The 24,353-nt window shown below is 32.6% G+C and overlaps 2 protein-coding genes across 2 annotated transcripts in view; one reads left to right on the top strand and one right to left on the bottom strand.

Moving 5' to 3' along the window:
• The first annotated feature begins 338 nt into the window (after nucleotides 1-338).
• On the top strand, nucleotides 339-16,931 carry LOC129003947 (uncharacterized). Its single transcript, XM_054432297.1, has 5 exons — nucleotides 339-455; nucleotides 1,953-2,202; nucleotides 2,875-3,027; nucleotides 3,656-3,764; nucleotides 8,604-16,931. Exons 2-5 carry the CDS (start codon nucleotides 1,954-1,956, stop codon nucleotides 9,260-9,262), a joined length of 1,170 nt encoding a protein of 389 aa, XP_054288272.1. The 5' UTR covers nucleotides 339-455; nucleotide 1,953; the 3' UTR covers nucleotides 9,263-16,931.
• Nucleotides 16,932-18,034: 1,103 nt separating this feature from the next.
• Nucleotides 18,035-24,353, bottom strand: part of LOC129003945 (RAB11-binding protein RELCH homolog) — a 36,636-nt gene continuing 30,317 nt past the window's right edge. Inside the window, exon 22 of the mRNA XM_054432295.1 lies at nucleotides 18,035-23,586. Coding sequence (XP_054288270.1) covers nucleotides 23,442-23,586 — 145 coding nt within the window. The 3' untranslated portion in view covers nucleotides 18,035-23,441. The remainder of the gene's footprint in view (nucleotides 23,587-24,353) is intronic.

The raw sequence follows: 24,353 nt of genomic DNA, 5'->3' as shown, positions 1-24,353 counted from the left end.
CACTCGGGATTGAACAAAAAAAAAACATGCGGGATAAAACGGGATATGCCATAATTCAAAAGCGGGATTAAACGGGATTTCAATACCCGGCAAGCGGGATTATTTATTTGGTCGTGTGTGGATGGATACACAGCCCCGTGGATACACTAGTATACACTGCTTTCAAGCTCATCACTAGGCCTAGCTCAAGCTCAGTCCTCCTCAGTAGTTCTGTTCTATGGTCGGTCCTCAGTCTCAGTCTCAGTCAGACAGAAGTTTCTAAAGGTCTGTCTACTCGCTCAGTAGCCTAAGCCTAAGCCTACTCTTTAGAAGTAAAAATAAACAAATAGGCCTACTTCTATAGTCCGAAGTTTACGTTGTGAGGGTGCAGTATATTATTTCACCACTGGATCCAACATAGAAATAAATAAAAAACTTATTTCTTCTCAACGTAGTGGTGATCCTGCATTTTCAAGGTAACTTACATTAGGCCTAGGGATTAACCTAAACATGAGATAGACTTAACATATTGTGCAACATAATTGATATTTTGTGTTCAAGCATAAATAAAAAATAGCCTAGACCCTACTAGGCCTACTGACCACTACTAACAACCATTGTATCTGCATTTTACACATAAGTTGGTAGGCCTAGGCCTAAATAGGCTAATTTACAGTTTTTATATGAAGCAGGATAACTCATAGTCTCTTCCTGTTCTTCAAAACTTTTAGACAGCCATTTAAATATAATGCATAATGCAGAGTGTTTTCACATTCGGTACCCAAATCCTTAACTTAAAAACAGAACTTAAGTTATCTAGGTTAGGCATATGATCATAGAGGTAGGCCTAGGCCTATGGCCTATGCAGCTAAATACAATTTGATTAGTAGGCTATACGTTGCAGTTTGTGAAAGAAATAAGTTAGGTCTATTAATAGAGTTAATTGGGTAGACTTCCGTATCTGTTGGCACAAACAACCGAATGAAGAAAATATCGATTGATTATCCGATATATCGTTTGGTTAGTTAAGTTAGGGCAACCCTTTGGCCGCCACGGTGGCGCTATTACAAAAACCACCACGGTTCGATATATTGGACGTCTGCTAAATGTTTGTTTAAAACTTACTGGCGAGCTGATCGTCCAAATGGGACATAAAACCTATAAGCCGATTTGTCATGAGTCGGGCTAGCCTACATAAAGAAACAGCTTTTGCTTTACTTTGAGTTTCGTGTTTTGTACGACTTTGTTGGAAGAAGTTGCATTGCATCATCTGTGTTTGTATCCATACGAGTGTTGTTGGAGTTTAATTGTCGTGTGTTTCTACAATTTTTATCGTGTTTGACGAGTGATTTTGTTTCTGAAAATGAGTTACTTACTGTATGATAATTATTTCTAATTTGTTTGGTAACTAGGCTACTAAGTTATGCATTATAGGTTTGAGTTACGGTATGACAAACAGGTGTGCCAACATCAGTTCTACCCATCATAATGGTAGCTTGTCTTACAGAATATCCAGATTGTGGTGGCTGCCCTGATTTAAGAGTGCGCGCGCAGCTTTGGACTCTGCTCCAAAGCGCCCATACTAAAGCATTGGAATTACGTCATGGCACCCTCAGAGCTGTTTGGTTGTTCTGCCATAAGACTACATGTATTGGGATTGGGACGGTCTAGCCGCCGTCCGCGCCGTCCTTACTAAGCAAGCGACGATCAAAATTTAATCTTTACTGAATTGAATTATCCAATTATTTGATATATTTATGTTGTAGCCTATATAGTTTGAAGTACTCGTTAAAATAATTTTAATTAAATTTAACTGAATAATATTAATATTAAAATGTAATTTATTTATGTATTGTTGGGAGGGCGGCGTCCGAGAGTCCTTATGGGCTAGCCGCCACTGCCCCTTATGTTACATAAGATTTTCAACTTCAGTCCTGACTGAGTAAGTTTTAAATTATTTATATCTGTTTCAGAATGGAAATGTCTTCTAACATTATACAAGAGCTGACAAATCTAAGCTTATTTGGCCATGTTGAGCCTCAAAATATAGTGTTGCATGGTTTGGAAGAAAGGGAAAAAAAAGAAAGATCTGAAAAGCAACGCAAAGAAGTAGAAAAACTTAGGAAACAACAAGAAGAAAAGCAAAAGAAGGAGGAGCTTGAATTAGAAGAGTATCATAGAGAAAACATGATGCACCAAATGAAAAGAGATAAAGCATTATATGTAAGTTAAATTAGCAGTAAAAGTCTAATCTTGTTTGTTGGTAAAAAAGGCTGGGGTTTAGAATTCAACTAAATTTGAGGTTTCAGGGCCTTTCATAATTTTAATAACGATGAACATTTTACCTTGGTTTTAAACGGCCTACAGCTACTTGAAAGTTCAAGTGTTAACAAAGTTAAATAATTAACTTAATCAAACAAAGGTTTATAACTAGCTGTTAAAAAAAAATGATAGGTTAATTACCGGTATCTAAACTCTAATTTACCGATTCATTTACAGAACGAATTTCAGAAACCTAAAACAACATTAGTAAAAACTTGTTAAAGGTAGAAGCCGTTATTGTAGAAGTTCTGAAATATCTTCCAAGTCTTCGGTGTCGACTTCTTGTCAAGTTGAAGTTTGATTCTTTACTGAGGTTTGGAATAACATGTAATTAAGAGTAACATAACATTTAAAATGACTGTTCAGTCACAGTAAAAGATTGGCATATTGTCTATAAAATACCATAAATTTCAACAATAATCCAGCGCTATCTAAATTAAATGTTTTACTATCCAAATGTGATAAAATTGATTTGAATGGTTGGAGATCTACTGTACCTTGTCAGTTTTTGCTGACTTAATAGCAACTGTCAAGTGTTCTAGTAGTGTAAATAGTTGGAATGTTTCTGTTAAGGCTCCACCACACAAAAGAGGTCGTGGCAGAGGAGCTGTTCTGTCTGAGGAAACAGGTGTGTCAAATAGGCCTTCTGATAACCACAGTCGGCGGGCTGACTCGGACAGGTCCTTCTTCCAAAGAGAGCAGAAGGTGCAAGAGAGTTTATATCAGGTAATCATGCTTGAAAAAAATAGTGTTTTTTTTTTATTTAAGTTAAATATAAGTTGGATAATTTACTGTTGGCATTTAAAAATGACCTAGCCAATACAAATTCTATATTGTTATACCTGGCTTAGTAAATGATTTGAATATTTGTTGAATACTGAATTGGACATTTTATTGGTGTGCACCAGCTGTAATTAGATTTTTACACTCAGGAAAAGTAGTTAAATGAGGTATTGGTAAGGAAACTACCCTCGTTTTCAAGTGATATTAATCTACATTTACCTAACTGGTAGGTATGGTTGTGTTTAGTTTAAGTTTCATTTTGTTTTGTACATTGTCTTTTAGGGTATGTAATTTATAAGATACAAGAGGTTCTACCCGCGAATTCACGGGTGTACAGAAACCACCATTAAATTAATTTATTATGAACATAGAATATATTATCAGTTATAACAAATTTATTATATTTCTAATTAATCATCATAATTTTAATGGGATCTGCGTAGCTATTTATTGTTCTGTCTATCCTCTCAGGTAAGGTCGAGGTCAGGTAGCCTGCCTCAACTTCAGATGCAATATCAGTGAAGACTTTTTCTAAAGTCTATTGTTTTAATCATGTATTCTGCCCTGACAGATCGAGTCTCGTCTCTATAGCAACAGAACACAGAAATCGTATTGGGAAGAGAAAGCATCGAACAATTATCGAGATGAAAATGACAATAAGGCCTACTTAAATTATGAATGTAAGTAAATTGGTATATTAGGAAAAAAAAACTGCTCTCAAACACTTATTGTTTTAAATTTGTTTACTTTGGAGAATTAAATTAGGCTATAAATAATTGATTATTATAGGAACCCTTGCTACACACGAATGGTTTTGGAATGCTATTAATAATTCCTTTTTGTCAAATACTACAACAAATTACCTATTGCAGTTCATGTTTAATTTATCTTTTGTTAGTCTAGAATTGGATTTTGTTATCAATTCCAATTAACACCACCAATTCATCATGGTTCGTTCAACCAAAGTTTTTAAGGAAAACTTCCTTCTTTTGTTAAATTTAAAACCTGATTGATGTTAAACTAGTGTCTGTCAACAATTGAATAAAGTTCTAGAGAACCAGCAGTAGTTTGGTTGGGAGCAGTAGTTGTAAATAGATTATTTGATTTGGCCGGGATAATTTTAAAGACAGTAAAATAGCAAGAGATAAATATAAAGTAAAAGCACAAAAACAATCATGGACAATCATACCTTAGATTTGTTTTCAGGTGACTCATAATACAAAACCCCAAAGTTGTAATTCAAAGTTTAACCTAATTTGTGATTTTCTTATGTATGAAAATGAGTCATGATAAAATTAACCCCAAATTGCACCCTTTGCAGTTTAGCATATAAATGCTTAGTTAAATAAAAGCTCCTTGTTGTCCTTTTGTACTATCCTGATAATTAGACCAATTCGTACCAAGGCAAAAATGTGGTTCGGATTCCACTATAAACTGTATGTAATTAACAGCTGTGTCTAAGGAATATGTCGGCCTTAGTCACTAACAAGACTACAAGATTCCTACACTCATCTCCATTCATACTTGGCTTAAAATACCTACTTTGTATGGTCGCCATTTCATCGAAAAGTATTAAAAGTAAAAAAACAATCATCTGCTGTTGTCTACTAATGCAATCTGTGTGTGTGTGAGCATTAAGCAAACCATAATTGCTTGGAACTTTTTCTGTTAATCTCTAAACTTGAGCTAATTTAATATTGAAACTTAAAGTTGACTTAATATTGCTTCTTTAGTCATGAAGACTCATGAAGATTCATGAAGAGTCATGAAGATTTTTTAGATCACCAGAAATATTAACTTATTTAAAACCTAATGGAAGCTTGTATTAAAATTAAACTCAGTAAAAAAGTCACCTAGTAACTTGTTATGTTGCTACGCACCATAAAGCTTTCTATACATCTATTTATTAACTTAGGCTTACAAAATTCCTTTGGCTATTAATTTAGCCCACATTGAACACAAAGTCATTTCTTAATAAAGATAATTCCTAATTTGTGTTTTATTTGTGTTTAATGAGGTAAGTCTTTATCTGAATCTTATAATATATGAATTACTTTAAGAATAAATAGGTTTGGTGAGTTACAATATGAAATTTATTAGCGAATTACAAATATAAGATTGGTTGAATTAGCTATAGGGTCTAACAATGGTAAATTTACAAAATGGTGGGGCTTCCAAAGTGGATAAAAAGATTCTAGACTATAACAGTTATATTGGGTCGGTTTCTTCTGAAGTGATTAATATTTAAATATATGAGCTCTTGATCTCAGGGAGGGGTGATCGTGCCGGTTCGAATGATATATTAGGCTTTTAACTTTAAAATGTAGATAATTTAATTATTGTTCTGAAATAGGCTAAGTTTATGATGCTATATTGTAATATGTCAATGTCCAAAGAAAGATGCCAAATGGTTTCACTGAATTTAACGGAATAAAATAAGATTTGAAGATTAAATTTGGAATAAAAGTTCAATTTGAAATATGTATATCTTGATGAGTTTCAGTTATAATTGGGCCTATTAGGCTATGCTGATTCAAAATGTCCAATGAAGATTTGTCCTTAGTTATTTAAACAAGATGGACGATGGTTACCAATTTGGAGTCTCTGTCTTCACATTTGTACCACAAGCAATAAATAAAATAGGGGCTGGTTTAAATTTGGTACTTTTCAAGGCACTTGTCCCTAATACCTTTGATTTAAAACAATTTAAAATTTAGATTACACTTTTGGATTAATTTTATTTAAGTCGCACTTGTCCCTAATACTTTTGATTTAAAACAATTTAAAATTTAGATTACACTTTGGGATTAATTTTATTTAAGTCAAGCACAATGTCCTATAAAGTGATGTTAACACTGTGAAGAGTTGGCAGGATCTGGGGAGAGGCAATGGTTGAAGCTCAGGAAGTCCATGTCCATTGTTGAAATAATGTAAAGCTAATTCACATAAATGACACTTGCCACAGTAATTTGTATTTTCTTTGGATAATTTTGAAAAGTAATACTATATTTAAGATGTTATTACTGTACTATATTGCAATTTTCTTACAATTATATATTATTCTAAGTAAATGATTATTGTTGGTTTTTGATAAGTACAGGATAGATATGGTGAGAATTGGCATATTATATCTTATCTTACTAATATTATAAATGTGAAAGTTTGTGTGTTTGTTTGTTTGTGTGTTTGAAGTTCAATCAGGCATAAACCACTGGAAGGATTGCCTGGGCTGAAATTTGGCATGATGATAGCTTACATTCCCAATTAACATATAGGCATATTCTTATCTCAAAAATCCTTTCGGGCTCCGCCCCAGTGGCTCTGTAATTCCCCATGTTAACCTTATGAGTATTCATATTTAAAGGGAATTAACCCTTTGCGATCGGAAGGCCAGCAGGAGTGGCCACAACGCAGTCTGCAGCCAGTCGGAATTCAATCCGTACCGACTTGGTTCCAACGTTCGGGCGGCCAGCTGTACTGGCCAAGTCCTAGTACACGCCCCCTCGGCATTCATCATAGCAGCTCGCTCCCAGCAGCTCGGAATTGTTTTTACTGAAAACCTGCAATGTTAGCATAGGGGATATAAATTGTAATAAAACAATCGTAATTTTATAATGACAACTGATTTATTAAGTAAAAAAAACAGAAGAGATATTGAATATATACATACATTTGTTTGAAAATGAAAATTCTTTGATATTACGTATTTACTAAAAGTGTAAAATGAACGTATATAGGCTACTCATACAAACAATGAGTTGAAAGTTCTCTTTAATCGTCTCGGATTTTTTTCACTGAATGATATTTTTCGAAACATTCACCCATGTGAAGTCCGGGATTGTTAGAACAAGTTTTACAAAAAAACTTTGACCTTTTTCTTTCTTTTCCTGGTCTTCTATCGCTACACACCGCACAGTCCTTTGTTTTACCTCCCTCAAGCGGATAGGGCAGATGAAGTTTTCCATTAAGTCGCTCGTCCTCGACTAAAGATGATGGTCTTCCTCGTTTTCGGACATTTCTTACTTCTCTGATCAGTTCTTTAATCAACATTTTTCTGTAACGTCTCTGGCGAACTACATTTTTCCTTTCTTGATTGGTATTGTATAGAATGAAGGAATTTACAATGGCTGTTTCTAAAAGCCAAAAGAACATTTTCCTCCACCATTTCAGAGATTTTCTAGTAAATGAATACGAGGAAATATACTGGTCTGCGATGTCCACACCACCCATATGCTTTGTTTTGCCTTGTTGCTGGAGCACGTTTCTTCAAACAGACGTTGCTGAAATGGTTGGCTTCTTGCACCAATTAAAAAATTTGCCCAAATGCAGAAAAGGTCTGGTTATAGTCGTGATCCCTTCCACATTTCCTACATTGGTTTTTGGAAGCTGCAATGTTATATTATTTTGGCTTTATCTGGTCAGTACTGAAAAAAGGTACCTGGTCGTTTTCTTTGTTTATAATCTTCAAATTATTTTTGGCAAGATCAATACTCTTGTAGTATTCAATAAGTTTGTTTAATGATGCATCCCCTTAATAAACGTTCCTGGGCTTCTCTGGAAAAAATTCCAATTGCTATCTGTTCTTTTATTAATTTAGACTTTTGATCTTTGAGATCACAAATCTTTACATGATGCCTTAAGTTAGCTAGAAACTTGTCAAATGATTCTTCTTCAGATTATCTGCATGATATAAATTTGAAAAAACCATAATTTCATTCTTTTTGGCAAACAATCATTTCCAAGAATGTCCATGTTGGATTCTATAGTTTCATCAGTAACATCTGTAACTAAAGAGTAACTAAAGAGTAGATACAAATGCAAAGCTTCTTTATCAATTAAATTCTTCAATCGTGCCACTTTACAGAATTGGTTTTCTTCACTGTCTCTGTGGCTATAAAGTAGTTTTCAATGTCTTCCTTGAACTGCTTGAAATTTGCTGGCATATCGCCTATTAATGATAACTCATCTGGTTTATTAAATTCCATTTTTTTAGCTGGTCATAAACAAATATAAATTCACTCAAATTCGGACTGCGCCATGTTTAGTTTTTATTATTTAGTTTTAAATAAAGGAGACATTTTTAGCAACAGTAAAAGTTTATTAGTAAACAGTTGTATGATAAACTTGAAAAATCATATGTTAATTCAAAAGCATAGAATATTAAATATTTAAACATGGTAAAACCAAAAACATCTTCCCTGGTCAAGGCAAAATTGTGAACATCTTCTGTAGTCACAGCCAAATTGAGAACACCCGTTGTAACAGCAAAACCGTGAACATGGTCCTTCATAGGCCTAGTCACAAAGACATTACCGTCTCTAGCGATCACAGCAAAACTGAACATCACCTGTGATTGTGAGAAGATTGCTAATTTTCATTCACAAAAATAAAAGTATTTACAAGGATGTCATTAACTTATATTATAAATTACACTTTCCGAGCTTGACCTGAAAAGTTTTTTTGCTTTGAGCTAATACTTAATAATTGGATTATTTTTCTATTGATATCTGTTTTTGCAGCTTCTTCGAATTCGGACCAGTATGAGGATGCTGACAGCTTGAACCAAACTTCGTCACCATCTTTCCACTCAGTTTCCTCATCCCTGAGTCCTGCTGATGTGGAGTCTCCAGGACATATGTCTCCTGGCAATGGGATTTATACAGCCCATGTATTGGAGCCTTCAATTAACTACGAGTCTTCTGCCAAGGTGATGTGTCCGGCCCCGAAACATAAATCTGCTTCTACTAGTTCTCCTTACAAACCAAAGAAAAGCAAACTTGCAGCCAAATTTACAAACAGTTTTGAGGACTTTGATGTTGAACACAAAGCACTCCATTCAGGTGCAACCAGTTCTGTTATCAGAGAGACAGTAAATGGTCAAGATCCTGTAAGCATTCTAACCACCACACAATCTTTGAATGGTGTAGATCCTCTTACCGGTCAATCGACTGCAGGATCTTCAACTGGTGAAGAAGCTCTTAGTGTTCTTACAACTGCACGATCTTCGATCTATAGACGAAAAGGATTTCGAGGAGTGAAGAACACTTTAGATAGTTTGAACTCATCTCAGCGTGTGTTGACAAACAATCCATTTGATGCTGAAGCAATATGCAAGGCCTACAACACTAGAAAAGAAGAAGGTTATACCTTTAAGAGAGACGATTTTCCATCATTGTGATGAAGAATAGGGTTAGACCAACTATTTTGTTTATTAGCTGATACACTAACAATTATTTTATTCTAGATTATAACTTTTATTCAGGACTCAGTTACCAAGTGTGATCTAGTCTTGTTTTGATCCGTCGACTTGTTTTGGTAACTTGGTGTTTTAAAATGTAACAATAATATAGGAAGTGTTGCAAAATTTTAATAATACTTGTTTGCTTGATAAAGTAGTCTTGTTGTCTTTTAATTTATTCTGTGGTAAGCCATATTGTATTTGAACCATTCTTGTACAAAATATTTTGAAATTTGTATAGTTAATGATTTGGGCTATGCCATGGCAATAATACAAACCAAACTGAAGCAACTGATTTACTCTGAAAACTTCATATTTGTGTGGTAGTTTTTTTTTCAAACAATGACAGTTTTATTCATAAAAATACAGACTTAATTATTGATTGAACCTTTTGGAACAAGAAATTTCATAATTATCTTTTTTTATATAGGCAGTGTTTACAAATCAGATATAAAATCAAATCTGGTGATGAGAATATAAGTCTACTTCAGCAAAAGTGGGCCATTGGGCTTAAATCTGAGTTAAATTGACTTACTAAATCTCTGCTTTATCTTCAATGCATAATGACAATGATAATTTATTGATGAATGATTGTTGTCAATTGAGATTGACGCCAGGAGGGGTTCATTCTCTTTCGGAATGAAGTGTTACTGTTTCAAGGTAGAGATTTTCAGTTAACTATAGTTATTAAGACTTATCTCAATCTTTGTATTGGAGGAAAAAAACTTTTACCTACGACAGTTTTTTTAAGGTAGCTGTTTCAGTTCTTCTTAGAAGCATTGTTTACATAACAGCATAATTTTACTTAACAACATAAGTAACAGACCAATGAGGTTCAAGGATTGAGAGAGAAGAAGTAAAGTTGTAATGATTTTAACTTGAACTAATCAGCTGTTCAGGCTAAATTTAATTGTGGAGTGGTGCAATTAGTGAATTGGTACAATGTTCCGTTGCATCACTGTCAGTGGCAATGAGAGGTTATAAATGAAAAAATAACCTCTCTTAGAAGTTTTATGAGTAGTGATTTTTAGTAAATAAAACTGTCGTAGGTAAAGTAGCATACTCGACTCACGTAAATAGTGTTAACGACACTCTTAGAAGTTTTCAAGGCAATCTCCAAGGCTCGTACATTAAATTTTCAACTCGTTTCGTTAACACTATCTTTACGCTATCATTGTGTAAACTACTATCATGTGATAAGCTAAGAAGAATGTGATAATCTCATATAACTTAGAATTAAATATGTAAGGTTAGTAAAGAATCTTTTAGTTTTAAAATGAACACAATGTATTTTGTTAGATGAAACTACATAAGAGCTCTTGGTATACTACATATCTGGACTGCATTTCACCGGAATTTGCTTTAATCAAAACGCTTGGAAAAAAGAAAATCGATAACTTTTGTAATAATCTACAAATCAGGATTTTAAGCAAAGTGGGGGTACAGTAGTTCAATTAAGTAATTAAAAGATTGCACTGATATAAAAGATCAATTGATGTTTAATATGCCAACATTTAACAAAGTCAACTGATAGAATGACTTATTAGCAAATTTCCCATATAGGGAATAAGTTATTACCGTGGGACTCATGGGAAAACATGGCCCCGGGACCGATTTTTTTTTTATTTTTTATTTTTTTTTTTTATGTCCCCATAGGCTAAAAATCACAATCCGTTCAAATTCATACATACATAGCCTATAAATGTATTTATTAAAACGATGACTCAAGTATAAATAATCTAGTTTTGATGAAATTTGATACTAATGTGTAAGCCTACGTTTATTGTAACGAGTTTGCAAACCAGCATGACCATGGAAACCGGGTTTTATGGGGTAAAAATTGGGTTTTCTCACTTTTGACTTTAAAATCATACAATTTTGCACTTTCTTTCCAAACCAATCTATTGAGCTTGAAAAACAAATAATTAACTATATTGAAGTGTTGTTATGCGCTTAATAGTTACTGGAAAAAATCTAAAGTTCCCATGTTGTTAAATTAATTTCTTGTAGTTTGCTTGTTTATGGATATATTTGATCAAACTTAGCAAATTAATTATTTCAAACTTAGCTATTATTTACTAAACATACTCAACTACCCTTCCTACCTAAGTACTTCTTAAACTTAATGTTATTTAAATAGGGAATAAATCAGACATGTATAAGGAAATATTTTGTATGTCTTAAGTGAAAATCCAATTGGGCAAATGGGAAATTCACTATGTCTGCAGATTTGCTGTGGCAGGGGTGTATTAAGCTATACGATCTTTTATAATGTCACATGTACTATCTCAGTATCAGGCACGTTAATCATGGAAGTAAAATTTCAATAATTTTGTAAGATGTTGCATGTGTCAAATGTATGTATTTTTTCAATCGGTTGTAGCTTACTGTTGCATTCTTGTCAATAGTTTGACATATCGATAATATAATGTACTCCAACACGATCGTAATAGACCAAACAATTGAATAACTTACGAAACAGCTGCTTGTTTGCATTAGCAAAATTGAAAACAAGTTAGAAGTCGATTTGAGAAGATATATTACATGAAAGGTATTTTTGTTTTGTAACTTAAATTGCTAGAATAAAGGTTCAGATGAAAAATGTAGTTCATTATAATATAATGCCCATATTATGAGCAAAAAGTGTTTTTCAACCCTCACTCATTTTCTCAACTAAAACTTAAGCTTGGGTCGCAAAGAGTCATTTTACGTCCTAGTGATGAAATATAAATTTACTGTGAAATTTCCTGTTTCTGTTACATGCTATCACCTGAAAAAATTCATCATTACATTGTTAACTACGGAAAAAGAATATTTACTATGCAAAAGCAATGTTTACAGTTTTTTTTTATTTTGCGGACGTGAGCAAACAAAGATTTGTGAATGTTTTGTTAACTGTTTGAATTTTCAACAACCAAGACTGTACAACCAAAGTAAATATTAACTTAAAATTGAAGGCATAACCTAAAAATAATGCTATGAGTTTTGTAATAATTCTACTGTAATAAACTATTCTATCTGTAATAAAGAAAAATGCAATGTCTGTTTTAAATTATGTAAATAATTAGTCTTTGTAGTGTATGAAAAGTTCAAAACATGAGTGAAAGTGGGTCTATACATATTCTCGACCATTTAAAGTGCTCGATGGCTCTCGCACTAAAAACATTAATATGAAATTACTCGCTTTCTACTCTTGTTACGAAATATACTATGGTTTTATATTTTATAAGACAAATTGACAAATTGTATACAAATTGTGTTGGAAATTGTATTAGTTTTTGTAACAGTGATCAAACAAGAGCATTGAATAGTTAATAATATTAAATAAAATACTTTTATCTAGTCTAGTTTTTTGTCTAACTATATGATTCTTTATTATGTAAGGTGACGTTAAGGATTTCTATTTGACATTTGAGATACATCTTAGACTGTTGATTGAATTAGACATCCCATCTGCGATTTAAGTTGTTACCATTTTTAAAATCAAAATGGATACAGGGTGAGGCAGTAAAACAGCACGTTTTTGAAAAATCACAAATAATTCACTTATAAAAAAGGTCAGTTGTTTTTAACACAAATCCTAAGTACATGAGTGGAAATTAATTTTTTTTTTTGTAATACAGTGTCAGTAAAATGGCGTATTTGGTTTTGCACACATTGATGAATTATTAATTGAAATCATTCCATGATGTTTTTTAGCGTTTGCATAACGTCTGCAATCGTTTCATAGCGTTTTGCCTTGCTAGCAGTGGCTTCAAAGTTATTCATCCAAAGGATAACTTTCCTTGATAGCACGGGAGCCTGCGGCGATAGACTGAACTCACAACGGAAAGTGCACTGAGCACAAACCATAATATCCACGTTTTTGTAATATGCCTTTACAGCAAACGCAAGTTGTGCACTCATCCAACGTTCCATGGCTACTGAAATTTCCACATGTTTAGTCTATGGTCATCGTACTCTAATAGCCCATGATTCCTTGTCAGCTGGTATCCAAATCGTGCTGTTTCACTGCCTCACCCTGTATTTGAATTTGGTAACGGGAATGTTAGCCATGACACATTTGAATGGAGTGTTGTTAGTGAAAAAAAAAAAAAAAAAAAAAAAAACTAAAGGTACACACCATTTAGATTATAGCACATCCTGTGAGTTGGTTATCCATTCAACATGGTTTTGGAATAAAAATAGGCTACAGTTGGTATATGAAGATGGTATGTCTACTTCAATATTGAGAAATAGTTTCTCTGTTCATTTTACACTAACATAAAACATTCTCACGGCAGAACATTGCTAGAAATATCAGTCAGTTGAATCTAAAACACTTTTTTTAAATACCATGTTTTTAAACGCACTTAAAAGTAGAAATAAAAAAAATTGTTTTAAATCTCACAAGTATTTACTCTTTCCAAATATATTTATAAATTATTTTCTACTTTTTAGTGTGTTATTTAAAAAAAGTTTTTTATTTATAAATTATTAAGGAAATTGACAGGAAAGCAGGCTTACCTTGAAATAAGTCCATAGAGACACATAAAACACATCACAAAAGTATAAATTTTCGTAGTCACTGTTGAAATTTTATCAACCACTGGAGAAAAATTCCTGGCAAATGCCCTACCTTTTTATATACAAAATTATTTTCTACTTTTTAGTTGTTTTACCTAACCCGCTTTGTTAAACTTCCCTATCCCAAGCGTGGTGTATACAGCTTCCTTACTTCTCGAGTGATGTAAAGTTGAAAAAAAACTCACTCGGTGATGTAATGAAACCCATTTAAATAACATTGAGTGCTTAACTTAAAAAAATATACCTCTATGGAGGCATCGATGTTCAACGCTAGAAATCAGCTGTGCGCTTGAATGTTATTGTTATGCTTTAAAGTATTTTCCTAACCTAGCTTTTGTTTGTAAAAGAACGTTACTGTTAGATGATGAGTGAAATGGATAATGAAAAATATTGTACGTAAACCCATGTATATTGTCGGGTCAGGTAAAATCTTGTACGTTACACGATGCGCAAGAGCGTGTTTACATCTCTTAGGTGAATTATGCAACTCGCTTCCGCTCGTTGCACAACATTCACCTGCGTGATGTAAAAACGCTCTTACTACACTTGTAATGTAAATAGCTACTACATGGCCTGCTGTTAATATATAACCAAAACCTTTTTATCTGCAATCAGATGTTTGTCTGTCAGATGTGTGTGTGTTTTTATCTTTACTTTGAAATGTTTGTTTATATTTCTTTAAATATCACAGGAACAGAACCTTTACCTCTTAACCTCTGCTCAAACTTTAAAATTAAAGTATTTACATCTGATTTCAATTGATATATTTGACTATTTACATTCTTCCAAAATGTAAACATTGAAAATTTGAAAGCCTACGGGACGTAGCCCCAAAGGAAATATGAAAATAAAATGATTTAATATTGCATTGTCATCTATTTTTGAGCTATGTTTCAAGATTCAAGTCTCTCGCTCATCGGGGAGTTAGTGTAAAATTGATTGCAAAATTTGTACCAAACAGACAAGAAAGGGAGCTAATAAAAAAAGTTTTATAATAGATAGTAAACTAGAATAGAAGGGCAAATTTGAGGTTCTTAATTATAATTTTATTAAATTACATTAGTATATTTATAATACTATATCAAAACAACCATAGTCTTTGGCATTAAATTGTAGTCAAATAAATTGACTAAATTAACCTCCAAGTATTATTTAGTAGTTAAACTGTATTTTTTCTCTTAATTATTAATCACAAGTCTTGATAACAAGTTTTTGATTGGAAGATTCTCAATGTAAGGACTAAGGAGAGTTGCCAAATAGCAAAATGTCAGACTTGAGGGGCCCGAAAGAACTCACCTACCCAGTCAACTTTAACCTGAGTTATCAGCTGTTTATTTTAGGTTGGCCTCTAATACCAAGCCACAAACAGGTCAACTCCTCATGAGATGACACCTGATTGAGACGGGATTCTTTTTTTATGTTATCTAATATCTATGCTAATGACATTTTATCATTTTTTAACGTTGGACTTGTTATCTGACTTTTTTGTTAGATTGCATAATAAGCTCATAGCTCCTGACAAAATGGCATTCTCTGTCTGGAACCGCTTGGAATCAGCCCAATGACCTTCAGATCTTAATTGACCAACCCAAATAAAAAATAGTTCTTTATAGTTTATACTTATACTAAAGTAGACTTTATAATCGAGGAAATTTGTATTATAGTTTTCAGATTTTTTTAAATCATACGGACAGCTGTAATTAGCATAGACAGTTGTAATTGGAAGTTTTTTTACACAACTCCTATGTCTAAATGTGCAGCTTTTGGAGCTAAAGTTAAATAGTTTATATCAATATTACTATGGTTCTTAATGTTAATGTTGAATCTAGAGTTTTAGACATTGTGAAAAAGTATGATTGTTACATTTTTCTTGTTAAAAGTCAGGGTAAAATTGAATACAAAATTGCAATCAGTATTATATTTATTGGCTTTTTAGTGATTTGTTATTTTGTAGCTTATATATTTATTAGCAACTGGAGCCTTGTTGGCTGCCGCCTTAGAACATTATGTGATATTTATCAATACAATTTATTAATTTAATTTATTACTTATGCTTACCTATTAGGCTAAATATTTCTTTGTAGGTTTTACCTATACATTCCATCCCCATAGTAAATTTGTAGCCAGATTTTTAATCAAAATCATCGTAGTTTTTATGAGCCACCAACGAATCGTGCTGGTCTAAATTACAAATTTCTGTCAAATACAGAAACTTTTTTACCAAGGCAATTCAATGGAATGGCTTATAGCAACTGTTATGACCCAGTAACTTCGTCAGCAACAAAAAATAAGGTAGAAAATGGATAGACACTAGTATATTCTATGACTGGCTCACACAACATTTTTTGTTAAAAATTGGCGACAAATGGTCCATATACTGTGGATGGGATGTCTACTTCAGTATCTAAAGGTCAATGGTTTTACATAACTCAATTTGAAAAAAATAATAAGAAAATGCCATTCTCAAGTAGTTCACGCCAAAACTGATGTAAAAATGAAATAGACTAAATACTCTCAAAGTTATTTTAGTCATTTTTTTTAATAAAATGCTGGGAACACCAAAATCAGGGTACTCAATCAAGTGTCAAATTTTACAAGTGTTAATATTATTAACTGTTAAAAAATCTGGGTTGAGCCGCGGTTTAATACCTTATAAATCTAAAGGTGAGGAGCGATTCCAATTCTCAATTAATTCTTCCTATAATTCTATACTGGTATAAGGTCTCATTGATTCTCAATACCTTGTGACTAAGAATGAGTTCTGAATCTCCCGTGAAGAAGAAAATTGCATGAAATCATGAGAAACGTTAACTCTTATTAATCTGCTATGATCGCTGTAATATGAAATAAAGACTTTTCATGCAAATATTCTTCGTCAAATCTCCTCATATGATTGAAAAGAACAAAACATTGTTTACAACTTGATAAACAATGCTTGCAATTCAATTTTTATAATATTTCTAAAGGGTAGTAAAAAATACAGTGTTTTTATTAGTTTTGATAATCTATGCCATTGTTCGTCTAATATATTATTCATTAGTTGTAAGACATATACTTAATATATATTTTTGTTACTTAATTAAAGTAATTTATATCAATTTGTTCTTTTTATTTCTTTCCCTAAGTCTGTCAGTGTAAAAAGTACAACAAACTATGTATTATGAAATTAATTAGGTCTATTATATTAGTGGTGGTTGAAACCAATTTTGAATCTCAAAACCTAAATGTTTCTTGCCTGGTTAAACATTTTTTGTTATTTTTTTAGCGAATTTCCCATATACAGGGTGTTTACGGGAACCCTGACAAACTTCAGGAAATGGTTCCTGGGTTCAAAACTGGTAAAAAATGTCCTATAAGCATATGTCCTAAACTCACTCGGTTTCTAGTTATACGTAAAAATATGTTTTTTTTTTTTAGGTTTTCAGTGTATCTGTTGAACATTTTGACATCTAGATTGCAAAATTGAAAAAAAAAACTTGCATTAATAGATAGAATATTACATTTCAAAGAGATTCCATTACTATTTTGTACAAAAATGTTGGTTGTTATTACTGATAAAAAAAGTTTAAAAATAAAATTATTTCGAACAAATCTAGATTAAAAATTATTTTTTGTTTTTGACAGCTCTTCATGTAGTAACCATTCAAGCTTTTGGCTTGCAACTTTACCAAAAGTTGTAGAATTTAACGGAGAACAAGGAAAAACCCTTTTTACCTTCCCTGTTGCATCAAACCTAAGTACTTGTTAAGCTATTGCTATTTAAATAGGGAATAAATGTGATATTTTTTGTGTAATCAGGCAATTGGAAATTTGCTTAGTCTGCAGGTTTGCTGCTGCAGGGGTATTTTGTCTATCAACTACAGTACATGGAATATTTTTAATGTTTTTATAAAGGATTAGGTTACTACTTAAGGCCAACCACACACAGAATGAGGTGGGGAATATTAAGAATTAAATAATTACAAGTGGAATAGCATTGAGTTGTACCTTATTACTACTTTTTATTTTGTAGTAATAAAATTTTACTGAAACCAATGATATTGAAAATGCAGTAGTATACAATGCAGTATCAGATCATACACCGTTCTTTACCTTAAATTAACAATCTTGTGGAAAGTAGATAAGAAATAAATAAAATAGTTTTAAAAACACAACAATATTTATTTAAAATAAAATACTGAAATATACATTAAGTACACTGAAAATATAAGATTAAAATATCTTATAGTTTTCTTTTTTTTAGTTTAAACTATGGTAAGTAAGCCACTTTCTGCAATTGAAATAGGAATTCACTTTAGTTTAACATATTTCCTTAGATTTGTCATCCCAATGGATTAGCTACAATGTTTCTGGCCTGGACGTAGAATGTGTTTTGATATTTGATAGACTTTATAAAACAAAACAAACAATGAAAAACAAACAATAAGTTAATAAATGATTTCTTCTCCCTTTGGTATTTTGCCTAAAAAGAAAAGCAAAACACTCAGTCAATATGAGCGGACCCTGACAAGAGTGAACATAAACATACGACAGAATCTTTTTATTTTACAATAAGATGAAAAATGTACTTGCATATCCAAAAGCAATGATTTCACATTGAAGAAATATGACTTTAACCCACAAAACTGAGAATATTAGCTTTATAGTGGAACTATTTACAACCAATTAGTATTTTGGTTTAAAATATCTATAAATATTTTAAAAAATATATGCTTGATAGAAAAATAAACAGATTAGGAAACACTATCATACAACTAAATAGCTTATTCCCTATATGGGAAATTTGCTAAAAGAATACACAACTAACTCACCTGAATAAAGAGTCACAGGAGGTCAATATAGAACACATAATAAGTAGGCCTACACATTAAACTGATATTTCGCCCCTTTCAGGGGCTTCTTCAGAGGTAGAAGGTACATTGGCAGTAGAAAGTAGAACTGCCATTCTACCTTCTACCTCTGAAGAAGTCAGTTTAGGCCCGGTTCACACGAGCGACTTTCCTAGCCGACTAGGCTGTGACTAGGTAAGCCCGATTGGGTAGGGGACCACAGAATCACACCGGTTCACACGAGCGACATGTCCACGGACTAGATGAAAATATCGATATCAAAGTCACTCGGATCCATCACTGGTGAACAATGAGAACAAAGGGAAGAATGCGAGCTGCAGCGCGACTACCCGTTCACTTGTGTGAACGCTCCCATAAGGGTACATGTACTGCTACGCCGCTCGACTGGGTGACTAGGTAGCTGCCATGAGTGACTGGGAAGCAGGGCCCGACAATGTTTTTGGACACCAAGCTCGAACACGGCTAACTAGTTGGCGTCCTACGCTCCTGTGAACGGCTCCATTTGATCCTGTGGTCCGCTACCCAGTCGGGCTTGCCTAGTCGGCTAGGTATGTCGCTTGTGTGAACCGGGCCTTAATGTGTACTTTTTATGAGTTGGTGTTCTATTGACCTCCTGGGACTCTTTATTCAGGTGAGTTAGTTTGTGTATCCTTCCTTTCTCCTCCATAACAATTCTAAACCCAAGTTGCTTTTTTTTTCTTTAAAAATCTACAATTAACAAGAATAAATATTTGATGTAACAGGTGGAACAATTCATTTGTTGATAATTTACATTACATTAGTCATTACATAGCCATTACATTAGTTTCTATATGAAATAAAAAAGGCCAAAAATAGTCTGTTGTACTGACTTAATCTCATTGTTGGTAGATTTCAGGACAAAGATGGTTTACATATATATTGTTGAAACTTATTTTAGTTTATTGAAAAAAAAAAATACTTATACTACCCAAACGTAAATTAAATATCTTCAGGACATTGTAATGTGTGTGTTTTAACATGATAAAATAACTACGTAGATCCATTTAAATCTTACAAGGTACCTGTAGTTTGTAAATTTGTTTGATTGAGGTAAGCGATAATGAGTAATCCTTCCTTATATGTTATTGTTTATCCACTTTAATTTTTTTTATTGATATGCGTAACAATAATAAATACAATACGAATCATCTTTTGAAATATTCAAAACAAATAATCTCATGAAGGTGAATATATTTTAATTTTTGAAAATATCAGAGGCAATTATTATAGTAATGCTTTACATTCCTAACATCTTGATGATGATACAAATTTGCAAATATATACTCTTCAATCTTTCTACTTACTATACTATTTCTTATGAGCACTTTCCACTGAGAATACCCTAAATCTCTGTGAAGGATATAGAGGTTTGCTGAATCTCATCATACACAATATATAGTTTTTTCTCTGTGATGATGCTTCACAGATCATAAACTTTTAATGTGATTATATATTATCAAGGAACAAGATTCAGCTTGATAAAATTGAGCCCTAACAAGGTGTTGGGATACTCCCACAATGGCTTTCCAATACCCAGAAATGAATTGACTACATCAGAAGAATATTATGTTTCATTCTAAGTAGGAGATGAAGTGAAATAGTACATGTTGTTAGGCTACTATAAAAAATACATTAAAAATAAAACATTTCTAGATCTTTGTAATCATTTTAGAGCTATACAAACTACTTAATCAATCTAGCTTTAAAATATTTTAGTTTTTACTCACTCTTATCAAGAAAGTTACCCTGATAACTAGGGGTGTGCGAAGCAGCAAAAAATTTTCGATTCGAAGCAACGATTCGATTCAAAAGATTTTCGATTCGATTCGATGCAACTCGATTCGAAGCAATACGGTATTTTTCTATTCATAATTGTCAATTGAGTGGATTAACAATAATTAAAATTTATCACATTTGTGTAATACAAATTTTTGTTGATGTGGTATTAGGCCTATTCATACTTACATATGAATTTTAGGTGAAAAAATATTTATTTTCAATCATATGTATTAGAATAACTGCTGGAAATACCAGTGAGCTGCTTTACTTGCCTATTTCATAATTTTTACTTGGAATTGGCTCAACTGCAAGAAAGAAGAAAATATTTTTTTTATCAAGACATTCATTCCCATTTTAATAACTGTTTAAATAACTAAATAGGTACCGGTAGCTAAATTACAACAAATTTGAATGGAACTTAATATAAAAAGACCATTAAGAAATAAATTTACATATCACAAGTTTAGGGCCTGTGGACGGGCTTCAGGACTGCAAGCAAGAAGAAAATAAAAATAATATGTTTCCACCATGCAACATGTATCATTCATTCCCTGCCTCCTAACCTCCTTAGTATAATAACCTCACACTTACATTATTTGTTACATCATCATAAATAAAGAATTATTATTGGCATCAGTAGGCCTACAGCTTTACATAGGCATTATTTTTATAGGGCCTAAAAATAAAATAGTAATAGGCTAGAAGCAACATGTCAAGTGGAGAACTCATTGAAGAAAAGATATTGTGTAAACTAATTTCCTATAAAACTCAAAAACAGTAAATAACATACAAACATTGTTTATGGTATAATTAATAAGGACTAAAAAATGCATATCATGTCATACAGTAGTATAGACCTACAGGTACTGCAAGAGATTAAAATCCTAAAACAACTGATTTTGATAGCTAATGAATGAAAAGAATTAAAAATCCATAAAATGAAGCTAAACAATATCACAACTAATTAGGTACCCGAAAAGTAACTCTTAAATAATATATAGAAGATTAAAATAATATTAAATCAAGAGACAAGAAAGTTAAATGCTATCTTCTAGTGCCCTTGGCAACACAGGTCAATGTTTTTAAACTACCCTCAATGTTTTTGGAACAGCAGGGCCTTTTTCTCTTAAGGAAGGGTAGTAGTATGTCAACAAAAACAATGAATCAGTCTCACCAGCCAGGCCCGGGCAACGATGTGTGAATTCAAGGTCATAGACCCTCCCCCTCCCCTCTTACACCACCCGGTTGCTACCCAGTTGCTTCAATTGCTGACAAAATGCAAGTGATGAAACAAGGAAGTAGAGACAAAGAAATATATTTCTTTATTCAAAAACACAAAACTGTTAGAGATTATTTTCAAAGAAATTAATTCAATGTAATTTGTGAGTTGTAAATATTGTATTGGATCTTAGAAATATATTTTTTTAACCCTATTTAACCAAGATACAGATCTGTTCACTATATCAGATATTTCTTTTGTTTATAATTTATTATGTAAAATACTAAAATATATTTTTAATTAGGTATTGAATGAACAATAAATGATTATACTAGTATGTCTGGATAAATAGTCTTTCTATTCTTTTGACTTTGTTTTCTTTGCACTGTTAGTGTTGCGTCACGGCTTTTGTCTTGTTACTCTTATCAGTAGACGACTAGACCTGGCTCTGGCTAGTGGCAGTGCGGCAATTGCTCTGTTGTGTCTTTATTAAAGGTCGTGAGCCAACTTAATTTTTAATTCTCATTTGAACATTTTAATTCCTCTGTAATAGATATAATAATATAAGAGTGTTTCTTTGGAAATAAATTTTTTTTTTTTTGCCCCAACAAAAATTCGGGGACGGGGACCGACAGACACCTAACAAAAATACCAAATGTATCAGTCTATAACATTGATCTTACTAGTTAAGTATTAAGTAACCATTTTTCAGACTTATTTTTAAAATGATTTTGGAGTAACCTACCTTGTTTTGGCTAGGTTCACAGTAGTAAAATATTTCACACACTGCTTACATCAAGACAAAAAACAAAACCTCTAAAAAAAATATAAAACAATTAAAGCTATATTTAATGCAAAGAATGTATTAAATAAGAACGCCTTCGTAAAGGAAACGCAACAGCAACGCGCTCCTGTATTGCGGGTATTGCATTGACTTTCTGCAGGCGTTTTTCGTATATGGATACTGACTCCCTCGTGAATCGAATCGTTTTTTGACCACCACTGAATCGAATCGCGATTCGATGCATCGAATCGAATCGAATCGAAATTTCGATGCATTTTCGATGCATCGCACACCCCTACTGATAACCTGATAATCCGCAACCAGTTACACCTAACTCAGGGTGGAAGCATCCATGTTTTGCAACTGTCAAGAACAGCTTGGATTCAAATACTAACATTTTTTATAAACTAACGAAAATAGATTTTTTATTAACTCTTGAAGTCACATCCCAAATTATTACTGTCCAGGCAAAACCTGTAATCAACAAACTAATGGAAGAAGCATTATTAAACTAATTGAAGTATTAACATTAACAAACAACAATATGATACTTTAATTAAGTTATTTTCTGTCTCTGAGTAAGATAGTTTTGCTTTATATAAGTTCTTCTCAAATTCTATGTTAGTGCATATACTGCATAGTGCATACCCACTTTTCAAAAAAATTAATGACTAAATGGTAAAAATTAAAACAGAGACCCTTAAAATTAAATTATAACTAAAATACTAAAAAAGGAGATTCTTACTTATATTATATCTATATAGCTCAATCTCATAAAAATATGTCATATACAAAAGTATACAAAAATAATTAATCTGATTACTATTGTTTTTCCTAACACAACCAACCATTAAAACACTCTTAGTGTCTTTTAACTTTTATTACAGTGGTCTGGTATGACTACTTTTTGCGGAAGATGTTGATGCTTTGTAAGTTGGGCAGATTGGTCGGCCTGCTGATAGGGGTTTGGAACATTTTGGTAACTCTGTTCTTCATGTCTTCAACATTGGACGAAGCCATTGCTAGAGTGATCGAGCTACTCGACCTGGAAAACATATGATTTACTTAAAACACTTGTTGGGGTGTGCGACAATATAAAATAAATACAACGACAGCTACTACTTGGGTTTTGTGACGTAAATTCTAGGAGGGGAATAAACTTGTATTCATAAAATTAAATTAGGGCTACCCTTAGAATCAGTTACACTCGAATTTCTTCCCCGGAGTGCTCAGAAGGAGCCGAGAAAAATCCTGGGGTCGATAAGAAGCTGTTCACGGTTTTGACTGATAAATTATTTTAATTTAACCGAAGGCTCAGCGCTGAGGAAATCCTGTTGACGCTCAGGTGGAGCGTTATCATCCGCGCCTTCGTTAAAGTGTTTTTTGAAAATTTAGCCTAACTCAATTTAGCCGCTGGGGACCTCAACACAAAAAAGTAATCGGTCCAGGGCCCAGGTCAAATCATGAGACCTACGGTAATAGTTTATTCCCTATATCAGAAATTCGCTAAATGAGCTTGATTAGAACTTAAATAACTTTAACTGTTTAAATATGGATCTCTCAGCTCAGATACTGATTTTAAGTGTTTTTGACAAAAATATAATTATTTAAAAATTTATAAAAACGAAAAGGGCTTCTAAGAATAAAAATAAACATTATGAAGCTGGTACATCCAATAAACAAAGAAATCAAAGAATACAACTGAACTGGTGGATACAAGCCATATTTTGTATCCTCTAGCAATTGGTTGCTCACCATTTCACCAGCAGGAGAATGGAATGAATGAATTATTCAAGAGAGGAAGTCAACACT

This window comes from Macrosteles quadrilineatus, unplaced genomic scaffold, assembly GCF_028750875.1.
Source record: "Macrosteles quadrilineatus isolate MER2022 unplaced genomic scaffold, UCM_ALF_1.0 Scaffold_9__3_contigs__length_116548681, whole genome shotgun sequence".
NCBI lineage: Eukaryota > Metazoa > Arthropoda > Insecta > Hemiptera > Cicadellidae > Macrosteles > Macrosteles quadrilineatus.
Note: the sequence above shows the minus strand (reverse complement) of the source record. Positions and strands in the feature narration are given on the sequence as shown.